At 41.8% G+C, this 14,947-nt stretch overlaps 1 protein-coding gene across 1 annotated transcript in view; it reads left to right on the forward strand.

Moving 5' to 3' along the window:
• The first annotated feature begins 2,827 nt into the window (after positions 1-2,827).
• Positions 2,828-14,947, forward strand: part of TRHDE (thyrotropin releasing hormone degrading enzyme) — a 277,072-nt gene continuing 264,952 nt past the window's right edge. The window contains exons 1-2 of the mRNA XM_073000372.2: positions 2,828-3,753; positions 11,089-11,362. Coding sequence (XP_072856473.2) covers positions 2,876-3,753; positions 11,089-11,362 — 1,152 coding nt within the window. The 5' untranslated portion in view covers positions 2,828-2,875. The remainder of the gene's footprint in view (positions 3,754-11,088; positions 11,363-14,947) is intronic.

Consider the following 14,947-nt stretch of genomic DNA (forward strand, 5'->3'; position numbering starts at 1 on the left):
GCTGCATTTCGCTCATCTTTGATTTAAACAATGGTGGCCCAGAGTCCAAGATCAATTGTGGGATGGGGCTCACCCACCATGATGGGAATTTAGATATTCTGTGATTATTGTTAAGGGATATCTTTGGCCATGTTGGTGTCATTGGGGACCAAGAACTATCTCTAGCACCAAGGACATATTTTACTTCTTGAAATCTGGACTGTTAAGGAAGCAGACAGTTAAAAAATGATTCATTTGAAATCTGGTGGTGAAGGAGAGTTTTGCAGATACCCTGGACTGCCAAAAAGACAAACAAGTGGGTCCTTGTTCAAATCAAGCCTGAACTATCTCTAGAGGCAAAGGGGTTGAAACTGAAGCTATCCTACTGTGGGCCCATGATGAGAAGGCAGGATTCTCTGGAAAAGACAATAATGCTGGGAAAGGTTGAAAGCAGCAGGAAATGAGGAAGACCAACTATAAGATGGGCTGACGCCCTAAGAGACCCTGGACTTGAGTCCACAAGAGTTGGGCAGAGCAGCTGAGGACAGGACATTTTGGAGAGTGCTCATTCATAGGGTTGCCAGGAGTCGGAGGTGTCTTGATGACACATAACAAGAATCAGGTATAATGTGCCGTGGCGTGATACAACTCAAACTGTAATTCCTCAGCCACACTCAGTTTGCACACTCTGTGACAATGACAGAATGCACAGTTTGATACTGAGTCAAGAGGCATTTGCACACACAGTCACAGCTGGAAGTTAACAGGTGAATGCTAGTGTGTACATAAGACAGAGAACCAGTTTGGTGTGCACAGATTCTCAGAGGAGAACTCTGGAGATGTGAGTTCAAATCCTAGTTCAGCCACTGAAATTCATGGGGGTGGGGATGGCAGCAATGTTAAACCACTGGTTGAAGAACTCACGTACCTCAAAACCTCTATTATGGTCATTATCAGTCTGAAATAATTTGATGGCATGTAAGAAGGATAACAGACAAAACGTAAGTGTATCTAAGGATGATCAAACATTCACCTATTTCGAACAACTTGAAGCAGATGTCTTTCTTCCCACAGGACACTTGACTCTTCAGGGCACCATATGAACAAACAGCCCCTCAAAAAGAAAAAGGGAAAAAAAGAAAAGAAAACCACTTCGGTTTCCTGCGCACAGGCATTGCCCTGGGTAAGCTCAGCAGCCTTCCTCCCCGGAACAGACAGCCATTCAATATCCCTAAAGCATGTACAGCACAGAATACGCTGTACATGTTCAATATTTATGCAGGGAACAGATTCGTTTACAAATCCTGCGGCGAGGCAGTTTTATAATCTGACATTTGCCAGATCATCGGAACAGGACCTGCCAAAAAAAGAAAAAAAAAGAAAAGAAAAAGAAAAAAAAGCCGAGGCTGCCTGTCATCGCATGTACTCTGCAGACTCCCGCTACAAACACATCTTCCGTTCAAACCTTTCCACTTTCCTACCCTTCCGTCGGAAGGGGGGTTATGATGATAACCTGGAGAGCCCCCCCCCCGCCTTCCATAAGTGCCCGCCTGTCGATAAGCAAGCGCCCCCCCCTTCCCTGCACACCCAAAGGAGGACTCGAAGGGAAGAAGCAAGAAAGCGACTTCACTGGGCTGTTGCGTGCCACAGCCCCAAAGAAAGCGCTCGGAGCTCTCCCGCTCCTTGTGGTGTCTCCCGAGAGTTTCCCTCAGTCGCCTTTTCAAGTGGTTTACAGTCTCTCTCTCTCTCTCACTCACTCACACACACACACAGGCATACGCACGCGTCCGCACCCTCTCTCACTACGAGGGCTCTCGTTCGTTCTCTTCTAGCGGTCTGGGAGCATTTCTTGAGCCACAGACGCCCACCGAGGCGCCGAGCGCGGGGCGGCCCGTCTACTTCCCCAAGGCGAGCCTCGCGCCTCTCTCTCTCTCTCTCGTCCGCCTTCTCTCCCCCCCCCCCCGCGCACGCGCTGAGCCGAGCCGCTCGTTCGCCGACCGGGTCCCTTCAAGCCTCTCCGGCGAAGCGTGCGAAGCGGCGCCGAACAGCAAGGAAGCGGCTCTGCGCTGCCCGCAGGTGCCCGGGAGCCTCGGCGACACGGAGATAAGGATTCAGCACCAGCACCGCCTTGGCGCTCCCAAGCCACCCCCCTCGTCTTCTCTCTCTCTCTCTCTCTGCCCCCTCCGCGCTCCTCCTCCTCCTCCTCCGCGTGACAACCGAGGCGCGTAGGCTGCTGGAGTGGAAACTGGGAACCCGCCAAGCAAACCCCGGCCGCTTTAAAGCTAAACAAGGACGGAGTGGGAGGAGAGTTTGTGGCGCGGCGAGTTTGAGGGAGTGAATAAGTACCCACGGGGTGACAACGCGAAGACCCGGAGCCCTTTCCTCCCCCTCGGCCCCGGCTGCCTCTTCGCCTGCTCTCCTCCCCGCCGGCTCGCTCCGACTCCGCGGCGGGCGGCAATGGCAAAGGGAAGCGACCTGACGGCCCCGTGAAGGGAGCGCGCCTGGACCTCTACGAAAGGCGCCCAAGTTGCACTCTCGCCGCCCGGCCCGGGGGTCCGGAGGCTCCTCCTCACCCCCCCCTCGCCCCGCGGCCCCTGTCCTGCCTTCCTCCCACATGGGGCGCCAGGAGCCCTCCCTCGGCCGCCGGGACTGCTCTTAGGGAGCGCGAGGGACCCCCGCAGTGGCTGCAGCAGCAGCAGGACTAGGCTGAAGGGACCAAGCCAAGCCAAGAGCCCGTGGGTCCCCTTCCCTTTTCCCGTCTCCTCTTCTTCTTTTTTCCCCCCGCCTTCTCGCTTTTCTCCGGCTAGGCACCCCTCATGCCTTCCTGGCCCCGGCGGCGGCGGGGGGCGGCGAGGAGAGCCCCGCGGGAGGAGCTGGGGGTGGCGCCACTCCTCTGATGTCCCTGGCCGAGAAGCGGGAGCTCAGTTTCTCCTTCACGCCCATGATGATCGAGGAGGACGCCGCCGCCGCCGCCGCCCTGAGGAACGGTAGCAGGGGGCTCTCGGGCCAGTGGGCGGACGCGGGCGCGGCGCGACCCCGCACCACGGAGCGCCACATCACGGTCCACAAGCGCCTGGTGCTGGGCTTCGCCATCTCCATCCTGGCCCTGCTGGTGGTCACCATGATCGCCGTGCTGCTCAGCGTGCGCATCGAGGAGTGCAGTAGCGGCGGCGGCGGCGGCGGCGGCGAGGCGGCGGCGGCGGACGGCCCAGCTGGCCGGGCGGGCAACGGGAGCGTCCCGGCCGCCGCGGCAGCCGCGGCGGGAAGTGCCCGCCTGAACCAGAACCATGTCGGCGAGCCCCCGGGCCGCGGAGGAGTGGAGACGGAGGCCCTGGGCGCAGCAGCAGGAAGAGGGGACCTGGACGAGGAGGAGTGGCAGAGGCGGCGGGAACAGGCGCCCTGGACTCAGCTGCGCCTGTCCGGGCACCTGCGGCCCCTCCACTACAACCTGATGCTGAACGTCTTCATGGAGAACTTCACCTTCAGCGGCGAGGTCAACGTGCAGGTGGAGTGCCTGAACGCCACCCGCTACATCGTGCTCCACGCCCACCGCATGCACATCGAAGCCGCCCGCGTGGCTGAGGACCGGCTGGCGGGCGATCTGCGCGTCTCCGGCTTTTTCCTCTACCCGCAGACCCAGGTTTTCGTGATCGTTCTCAACCGGAGCCTGGAGGAGCTGAGAAGTTACAACGTCAAGATCCTCTATCACGCGCCCATCGAGAACGAGCTGCTGGGCTTCTTCCGCAGCTCTTACGTCCTCTATGGAGAGAGAAGGTATCAGATCCCACTCCCCGGCCCACCTTCGCTCTTGGTCTCTCTAGTGCCAGGGCTTTCCCCTCTTTGTTGCCCAATGCAAGGCGGAATGCTGTGCTTCTAGGTACCTTATCCGCAGTCTGCAGTCGCAAAATGCGTCTTCATGCTCTGTTCAGTTTCTTATTTATCCATAATACATGAGCATAGAAATTAACTCATTTTCATCTTAGCATCCACGAAATCTTTTTCAGAAAAGTAAAATAAAGTAGAAATAAAAATTCTCATTTTAATCTCTAATTTAAAACTTTCCTCCTGTTTAAAAAGACAAGGATTTCGATATATGTGTGCTCACATAGTGGTGCTTTTAAAAAAACATCTCAGAAGTTCATGAAGTGAAATCTGATTCACCCAAACTTCTGCAAAAGTTTCTGCCTGTCAATATTTAAATGCAGTTTCCCATCAGTAAAGTCCATACTTAATCTAGGTGAGATACTAAAAATAAATTGGAATTCACCCTGTTCCTATAGGATTTACTGACTTTTAAGTTGTATCTCTCTTAACCTTCTTGGCAGAAGAATGCCAGGTAGTTGTGGGAAGCTAGGACCTTGCAATCCAGGGAAAGGGAAAACAAAATATTGGAACTGCCTTATAGGCTCTTTTAACATTGTTGCTTTTACTACTGACACTCCTACCCTTTAAGATGCTTTGGTTTAGTTAAGAGAGGAGGTCTCCTGAGACATCATGGCATCATAGGAAATGCTAACAGGGTTGTTTATGCATTCTTATAACCTGTGTGGGTAACAGGCTGTGATCTTTATACCCTTGTGCCTGCTTTTGTTTAGTAGGAAGATGAATCTGGAACAAATAAATACTTGGCATAGGTACATTGGCTTGGCAAGTACAGGAAGAAACACAAGGCAGTTGGGGAGAATAACCCTGCAACAATTTTTAGTTAGTTTCCCCAGGGAATGGATGGTGTGCCACGGGGTTCTACATAAGCATGGCTGATTTGGCTGCTTTTTGTACTCACCTGTGTATATACCTTGATCATTTGCGTCTCAGACAATATTAGCAGGATATGATAATTAATAGGATAGGAACTCCCAGTGTGATGTAGTGGATAGAGTGAGGGACTAGGACACTGAATTCCCACACATACTTGGCCGTGGAAATTCACTGGGGGAGTGGAATTGGTGAAAACACTCCTTAAATATCTCACTTACCATAAAAGCCCTATTAGGGTCGCTGTAAGTCAGCTCCAAGTTGACAGCATAGAATACATACACACACACACACACACACACACACACACACACACACACACACACACACACACACACACACTAACTATAAGGCTCTAAGAATCAGTTGTAGTTGTTGCTGAAGTGTGTAAAAGAGCAGTACTTGACTAGCCTTACCCCCATCGACTGTGGACCTGAGCATGAGAGAACACTTAATTCCCTTAATAGTTTTTATTCTTTAAAACTGACACCATATCATTTAACTGCTGACATTGACAAACAGAGGAAAATGGGAAAGGTGGAGATCTGAAAAAGACATACTGTAGTTGGAGAGAATGCAAAGATCAAGTTTCTATTGAGAACTGTAAAGCGGACTTCCAGCAGAGGAGGCTATTGGAAGCAAATGTACACAGATGACTCACTTTGTCAAGTAGACAAGATTCTATCGTAGTTTGCTGCCATAAAATCACCTTTGACAGCTGAGGAACAAGCTGCATGCTAGTGAGAAACCACGTGTCAGGAAGCACTGAAAGATTTTACACATGGTGTTGGAGATCTGTATTTCCAAAGTAAGTGTGGATCTAGAAAACTGGTGGTGTTGAGGAAGCACTGTGAGCAGGAAGTTTCAGGACAAGAGTTAAAAGTAAAAGTAAGGCTGAGTCGATGTACAGGTGGCTGCAGGGCAATCTACACGTTGCTCTGTACCCCCTAAAATTAAGGGGCTGTTGGTTCTTGTTCGTCAAACATATTCACAAGTTAAGTAGGCTTTAATATAGTTTTTCAACTATAATATTATACAGTACAGTAGTTGAAAATACAGCTTGACTCAGTATCTTCAGGTATGTTAGTAAACAATGTTGTACAGTATCTTACTGCACAGATGGAAGAATATATGCCTTTGAACTCTGATGGGAAATAGCATATTAATATTGCAGAAATACAAAACTAGGGTAATGGAAGTCTGATTTTTAAAACCTTTCCTACAAATATAAACAGAATGTATACGCTCATGACTTTATTTTTCAAAACAGTAGGTCTTTAGTGGTATGTTCTCATCTATTTATATACTGGCTGCATGCTGTTAGAGTTGGAAAGGGCTCTGGGATTACTCTATTTCTTGTGGTTCAGTTACAGACCGTTTACATGAGTCTGTGTGAGAGCAGGCTTAAGCTTCTTAAACATGCAGCAAGTCAAACATCAAAAATCAGGCAATAGTTCAAAGATAGCTTTGTTAGCAAAGATCTAGAATGAATTTATTTTTTAAACTGATAGCCATTGAAAATCCATCCACAGAGTCTTATTCTGTAAGCCTCATAATTTCTTTGTGAATCCCTGCTGAGTAAATGGTTTACTTAAGTGATTGCCATCTGAAAAGTTAGAAGCGAGAACAAACCAATCCCGCTCAATTATTTCAACATTTTCTTCCTTACACCTTACTTTTTAAAAATCTGCTGTTTTTATTATGGGTTATGTTTGAATTTTGTCTAACTGACCATAGAAATTTTCATAAAATGATTGCTTTGCAAAGTTTGGTTGCAGACACTGTATCTTGTTACTAGTTTGATCCTAATTAGAGGCAAGTCCCATGCAGTTTAGTAGGATATACTCCTAGATACTGTACATGCATGTAAGAATTTAACCTAGAAAAACTGAGTAATGAAGGTATCAACAATATGTACTTAGAAACTTTGCAATTATTATGTTATTAATGTGTTTATTATGTGTTTATTAATATATTATATCTCATACAAAAAATACCCAACTTTACTTGTTTTATCTTTAGACCGGCATAAATAACATTGCTAAAATATGCAGTACGAGAACCATGTCAACATTTAATGCATCTGTACATTTAGTACAAATTACAGCCAGTCTGAAGTTGTAATAATGGGAAGATAGTATTACAGAGCAAAGAGAAAGTAGGAACATTGTCTATAACTTTTTCTGTTGTACTCATAACACAACTGTTTACATCTAGTTTGTTTCTGATTGTACATCTAGGCTGCAATTAGGTACACAGCTATTGAGCAGTAAGTCCCATGGAACATAGTGTGGCTTTTTAGAATACATGTATCAGTTTGTAATGTTAAGAAAGTATTTATATTAGTCAATTTTTTAAAATATTGTAAACTGGGACCACTCTTATGAGTCCAGTTCAGTACGTAATCACCTGTAGTAAGTGCCAAGTGTTTTTTTATTTTTTTCTTGACAGAACAACAACACTTTAAAAATATATACTTAAGATTGGGTTAGAAGTTTGCCTTACATGTTTTTGTTTCTAAAATGTCCAAATCTGAATGTAACACCATAATCTACTCATCATCAAGACAGTGGGTAGAGAAAGTGTGGCTGCTCCACGTGAGCAGACCAGTCTTTTGAGAGCTGCTTTGTTTATAATCCTAACTAGAGCCCCCAGACAGAGACAATTAGGAAATAATGGTTCAGGCTGATCAGCATATAGTAGGACTGAAGGAACAGAGTGGCTTTAAAAAATGTTCGACCCAGAAATGTATTCTTTCCTCTGAAAAACACATGAGGAGGTGTTTTAGGTTTTGCAGGTGTCTAATTGACTTGAGGGCGTATTGTTATTATTAGTAACAGCTTGTTAGACAGGTGAAAGTCAGAAGCCCATGGTGTTCTCCTGTAGGTTATGAAGAGATCAACCAGTAGATTCCCATCTACCCATTGGCCCTTCCTGCTTTGCTGTAATATTGTCTGTTGCTAAAATAATTTCACAGTTGCCATGTGACTATGAAATCAGTTAGCAAATCAGTATGCACATTTCAATGTAGTGTTGACCTTTTTATATAATTTTAGTCTCCAGTGTATTGATAAAAACTTTGTAAAAACATTTTTTCAGTATGTTTAGTCTGTCTCTGATTACTAGGCTGTTGGTCCTTATCATATTGTGCTCCCATAGCAATTGATGAGGCATTTTTTAGTAATGTGATAGTTTTTCCTAAGTTAGACAAGCCATACTTCGCCTAAATGTTTTGAAACTTTTTTGAACGCCTGGAGGTATGTCAGACATGATGTATAGCTAGCATTTAAGCCAAAATAGTTTTATTATTTCTTGTGGCCTGCCAAGCACAGTGTGATTTCCGTTAATGGTTTTCCTAACTTTTCTTAACATATTTAAAGGGCATTTTCATTAAACATAATAGAACACACCTTTTGACTTTTTAGAAAAAAGCCAAAAATATCTTTCAAACATTGCTTGCCTTATGGAAATCCTAATTTACCTCTTAAGTAATTTCATCTTATAATGGAAAAAAAATTGTAATCAAAAAAGATTTTAGTCATTCAGTGAAATAAGCTGATAACATAAAAATATTAATGGTTATCTTATAGAAATTGTTGTCATAATAATGGCTTCATACAGCATAGCTGTATATTCTGCCTTGTACAAAGTAGAGCAAAGTAATTCCTTAGATCCTGACAGCCTCACTTTCTTTTCTTTTTTTATTATAGTTCCTAAGGTGTCAAAACAGACAAGTTGTTGAAGAAACATGCCTACCTTCTTAATAGAAGAGTGGAATTAAAATAGCTGCAAATTACTGTCATCTTTACGCAAAGAAGCCAACATGCAAGGCTTTCATTCCTATAATTACACATTTAGGATGTATTCGTCTCATCAGTTGATATGTATGCAAGCAGTTACATACCAATAACTGGGACTGCAGTACTGGACCAAAACAAAAACAAAAAAACAACAACAAAAGACAGGAATAAGTCTTACCAAGTTCATTGGGGTTTATTTTTGAGAACCCATTTATTGAATTGTATTGCATCTTCTGGATTACAGCATTTCAGTGCACCTATCAATTCCACTGTACTATAGTGCTTTAACAGAGAACTACCATTCTGCATAGATGGGGTATGCTGTACATCTTCTATGCTACTGCATATTGATGTTTCCATGTATTCCAGATCTCACTGCTCAATAGCTATGAACAAACTTTACCTCTCTATCCCCTCTTCAGGTGTTTTTTGTGATGTTGTGTAGTGGTAGATGAACCTTCATGAGTATGGAAAACACACAACATAAATATTTGTGATTTGTAGGGATTTTAATGTAAAGAAGTGAGTAGTCTCTGGCATACATAGTTTAGTATTAACACATAAGACCTACTCAGTTGTTAAGGAAGTGTGCGGAGGCTACACATATTGAGGGGAAGTGCTAGATGTGCCTCCTTTGTTGTCATGTTGAACATGGAAACAGAACTGTCTGAAGATGGGAGGGCCTGCTGGACTGGGAAAACTTTTCCAATTATTCAGTCCCTTCTGGGTTCAGGTTCACACAGAGATAACTATCTGGATAGAGCAGTCACACATTTTTCAGATAGTCCAATTCCTGTGTTCACTGTGACCATGGAAAGGGACATTGCTAGCACACTCCCCTCAATGTTTGTGGGGAACCACACATACTTTCACAGAATAAGGCTGTAGATGATTAAGAATGGCAGCTTGAAAACTTGCAGAAAGCAGAATGTATCACTAGTTAAGTTTAACTAGTTGCATTCATAAATAATTCAAAACAGAAAATATAAAAGTTTAATCCTTCTGATATTTTGTTATGGATTTAAGTCAGCTTAAATTTAAAGAGCACATAACTTGGATTGAAGACCCAGTTTCATGTGGGAACTAATCACTGATGTCAGTTTGGCTCCAGTCCAAGCATTCTGCTTTAGTGGTTTGTGGATGAGCTGCAGATTAACAGGCTATCTCAGATTGCCTAGAAAGAAAACACGAACATTGACTTTAAAAGTGTTTTGGTTGCAAAGAGTTGAAAAATGAATTTTTTTCCAGTGCTTATATTTTTTTTCAGTACCACTGCACAGTATGTGGGTGAGCCCGTTAAAATTAATTGTAGAAGACAATTTAGCAATAGTATCTTGTTACCATAACAGTTTTCTGTATACGTAGTTTAAAAATCAGGTATTTGAAGAGTCTGGAAATGTAGCACAAAGTGAGTGATAAATTGAGACTAGAAATCATTTTGAGGCTGACAGATAACAAGTAACATACAGGGAAGTTTAAAAGTACTTTGAGGAGAGAGCTGAAGATAGATATTATAAAGAGGGAAGTGGTGAACATTGTCATATTTCTTTCAGGTTCTTTTGGAAGATGCTTTCTTGCTTTCTTCTATTTTTTATTTTTCATGCACTGCCCTTTCATTTTACAAAGCTTGTTTTGGGTTATTTGTTTCATGTTTCTGTATTCATGCTTAAAGAACCTTTAAAAACTGTTCCAAAAATCAGAGGCAAGGCAATAGAAAAGCACCTTTGACAGAACACATGCACACTAAATTAAACAAATAGCAATATGAACACCACTCAAACTGGGAGAGCACCCCCCCCCAAGAAAGTGATTAAAACACACAAAGCCCTCTTCCAAAAACCAAGAAGAGCAAGCAAGCAAATAAACTAAAAGAAGAAAACAAAACCGTTTCTTAGACATGTTTCTTGCAGAATGTATTATATTTTAGGGACATGTTTCTGTACCATCACATATGTAATTAAAAGTCATTCTGAACTGCAGAAGTTAGTTTAAAGCATATGTGCAAATGTATTGATTTAAAAAAAAAAGCAAACTTGCCTTTTTCCTTGAAAAGAACACAAGGTGGCTTACAACAATGAAAGGGAATATTTAAAGTTGGAAACAATGAGTATACAGTGGTGGTTAACATCATTAAAATGCGATATTTAAAAATTATGAACAATGAATAAGGAGACATCTTACATCAATTAACAGGCAAGATTAAGGCAAAGATCAATAAGTATACAAAAATGTTAAAGATGTTGCTCTGAGAAATGGAAAGCACAAGTAGTACTAACAATCAATTCAAAGCAATAATGCATAACAGTCTATCTAAAAATTACACACAGGTAGATGTTTACCGAGGGAAGGCTTGCCTGAAGAGGAAGGTCTTCGCCTGCTTGTGGAAGGATAGTAAAGATGGGGTCAGTCTGGCCTCCTGTGGGTCAGAATGCTTCACAATGATGTTGTTTTGTATGTTGTGCTGCAGTCATTTTTTTTTAAAATTCTGCAATGTTTCTCAGGCAATGTTTAGTTAAGGTCTGAAGCAAATCAAGTCACTGTTGCTTCTTTTCAGGTTCCTTGCGGTAACACAGTTTTCTCCTATTCATGCCAGAAAAGCCTTTCCTTGCTTTGACGAGCCTATCTACAAGGCCACGTTCAAAATCAGCATCAAACACCAAGCAACCTATTTATCTTTGTCCAATATGCCCGTGGAAACTTCTGTTTTTGAAGAAGATGGATGGGTTACAGATCACTTTTCACAGACTCCACTCATGTCCACCTATTATCTTGCCTGGGCTGTTTGCAATTTCACGTTCCGTGAGACTACCACAAAGAATGGTGTTGTGGTAAGTATTTTCAAAGCCTTGAGATTACCTATGTTTCACTAAAAATTAATTGCTTTTTTTTTGGACAGTCTAAAAGTGCTCATATATTTAACTTTCAGTGTGTTTTGCCTCTCCTGAGGAAGTGGTGATTTCTTTTAATTTTAATTTTTTTGTTGTACAGGGAGTAAGATATTGCAGTTACAGCCAACTCTCACATCCTATTTAATCTTTTACAACAGAAAATAGGTTAGATAATTTATTGCCTGATGGCCAGCGTTTTGGTGAGCAGCATCTCTGTACTTAGTTAGGGCAGTACTCATATATCAGGCATGCAGACTTCCAGCAGTGCTGTTCTCAAAGCCTTGCTAGTTTGGTAGAATCTGTCACCAGTTTGAGCACATCTGGCAAGAGCTGATGGTATAGTCTTCAACAGCCTATATTCAAGCATGTCAAGATGCCTTGTGAAGGCTTACCTTTCCACTGCCAGTTTTATGGACAAACAGATGTTATACAGATGTTAACTCAGATACTTAAGCCACTCTTAAAAGTGAGTGCATTAAAACTGCATTTCCCCTTCACCTACTTTAGCTGATAGTAGGGAGATGAGAAAAGCCTTTTCTGGTGTAAAGCCTTGATTGCAGAAAAATCATCCTGATAGAGGTATGCCTGGTGACAGCTGTGAAACCTTTTGGATGCCAAAACTTTTTATTTTGTCCAGGCATTTTAATTGGCTGACATACTATTTTGGTTGTTGTTGTATTTACTGCTGTTTTTCCATTTTGTTGCGTTGATATGATTTTTCTCTCTCTTTTGTTTAGTTATTGGACTGTCTTGATCATACTTTTTGTACTACCTTAGTGTTTCTTGTAAGGGGGATTTTTAAAAAAAATAATGATATGGAATTAGATTGTAGAGATTTCTATAGGATACTGTATTTTCTCTGTGTAAATTGCATGTACGCATACCACAGAACCACACTTTCAGGAAGTATTGTGGTTCTGTGAATACTCTATGGAAAAATCAGACATGAAACAGTTCTGTACAGTATACAAACATGTACTTGCTACAGTGGGGTCTCTACTTAAGAACGTCTCTACTTAAGAACAATCCAACTTAAGAACAGCTCCATTTGCTAAATTTTGCTTCTACTTGAGAACAGAAATCCAAGATAAGAACAGGAAAAAAAAACTTTCCTGCTCTTTTTTTAACCTTAGGTCATCTTAGGTTTTAAAAAAATTCTCCCCCTAGTGGTAGAGTACGTATTAACCAGCTTTGCATTAGTTCCTATGGGAACTAATGCTTCAATGTACGAACGCACCTCTACATAACCAAAAAAAAAAAGAAAAAAAAGAAGAAAAAAAACACAAAACAAAACAAAAAAAACCAGCCAGAACGGATTAATTGGTTTTCAGTCCATTCCTATGGGAAATTTTGCTTCAACTTCAGAACGTTTCAACTTAAGAACACCATTCCAAAACGGATTAAGTTCTTAAGTAGAGGTTCCACTGTAGTTTCTATGGACGGAAAAGAGCAGATACGGATTAAATGGTTTTCAATGCATTCCTATGGGAAATGCAGATTCAAAATAAGAACTTTTCAACTTGAGAACCACCTTCCAATATGGATTAAGTTCTTAAGTAGAGACCCCACTGTAATTTCAAAATGCATAAGGCCCATGGTAGTCCCCCCAAATCCTGTGGTTTCCTAATCCAGCTACTCTGTTTTCTTGGTATTCACATTTTCTTTTTTTCCTAAGGTCCATAATCTTCAAGATATCTGCCATATATGTTTGATAGTTTAAAAATGACAGTGGCTGCATTCAAATGTAACAGTAGACTAAGAATGGCAAAAGATGTCCCTAAATTTTTTTTGATCAGCACCATTTTCTTCCTATACAAATCATTATCTTAAAAATAGTTACTGTAAGTAACAATTGCCAGAATCCTATTGGTGATTTTCACTTGTATCGGTTAAATGGCATATATTTTGCCACATGCTAACAACTTGCTTTGGATTTCAGGGCATGTGCATGATTGGGGAAAATTTGTTAATGCCTTCTTAATGAGTAGTAATTGACCGTCAAGACTTATACCACTTTCCTTCCGCAAATGTAAATCAGGAATAAGTTTCTGTCCACTAAATAGCATTTCTCACCAAAACTATGTTTTGAACATTGAAATTCACCACTGAGTCTTTCTTTGGTCATACTTAGAGCCAGAGTATTAGAGACCAGGCTGTATTCTTAAAGAATGCTATGCTTACACTTCATTTGTGAGTGGCTTTGTAAGGGTGTAATGGCTGTAGTGTACAACGTGGAAGAGGGATTCTTCCATGAGATGGTTTGCAAGTATGAGCCATCCATATCCTTTGCTTCAATTTCCTTACAAAGGAAGTATTCGGTTCCTTTCACATGAAGCCTATGCTTATTGACAAGGTTCCAGGAGTTACAATAGGCATTAAAAACCCCTGTGTAATGTTTATTTTGTTTACAAATATTATATGCAGAACTGTGTAACAAGGCATATATGAACCAGAATGTTGCCAGTTCAACAGAAGATTTTAGTTAAAAAACACAAATACACTCTTGCCAGTTCACATTTTTCTTGACTGCTCAGGGAATTAAAAATCTGTTTCCTTTGCACCACACTTAATCCACATAACGAACACAGAGTTTGTGTCAGAAATATTAGAATTAGGTGTGGCTTTTGCGAAAGAGTTGAAAAGTCTCTCTGAATTCAGTACATTTATGTGAAAAATATCTGTTGTTTTTTGTACCTGTGTTGTTGGCAAGTGTTATTTAAAAGCAAGAACCCGTGGTTTGCCCTTCTTACTTACGTAGCTCATGCAATTAGTTCCACTGTGTTAAATGGGGCATATTCCCTAGTAAGTGTGTTTAGGATTGCAGCCTTCATCTTTTTTGAGTTCAGAGCAGAACCAGCAGCAGGAGATTTATGCTATGCTGGACTATCAAATGGAAAGGAAAAGGAAAAGAAAGAATTCTGTGTCAGAAGTAGAGTTGTTGGAGAGAACAGTACTCTCAGTGTTGTAGTTCTTATTTCAAGCTTGGAATTCTGTCAAAAGTATAATCATAACCTGCTGTGTTGTAGTGGGGAAAATAAACAAATGGCTGTGACACTTTGATATATGGTATGAACATGGCACTTATCAGTTTTATTCTAGTCATATTGAGTTATAACTGAAGATTGTCCCAAAACATCAATAATCAAACAAGATGGTTTGCAGGTATATTCACTGTTTTTACTAAACTGATTTGGTGGCCTCATTTTATTTTATCTCTTTCTTAAAAACATCTGTTAATTGTACATCACACTTGTAATGACACTGCTGCATTCGGGTCAGGGGAAAAAAACACCCAACTCTAATTGCTTCAGAAATCAAGCATTCCTGCTGCTTGGTCTAACACTCTTTTACCTAAATCAGAATAGGAGTGGATGGCTTACACTTGAATAAGCTCCAAATTCTGTGAAGTAAAGAGCAGTGATGCACATGGGCATTAATTTTGGGGAGCATTGAAAAACATTGTAGATTAACAAAGCTCATCTTTAATGGTCTTTGGTTCATTGAGGTTTATATAAAACAAAACTC

The sequence above is a fragment of the Pogona vitticeps genome, chromosome 5 (assembly GCF_051106095.1).
Source record: "Pogona vitticeps strain Pit_001003342236 chromosome 5, PviZW2.1, whole genome shotgun sequence".
In the NCBI taxonomy this organism is placed as follows: domain Eukaryota; kingdom Metazoa; phylum Chordata; class Lepidosauria; order Squamata; family Agamidae; genus Pogona; species Pogona vitticeps.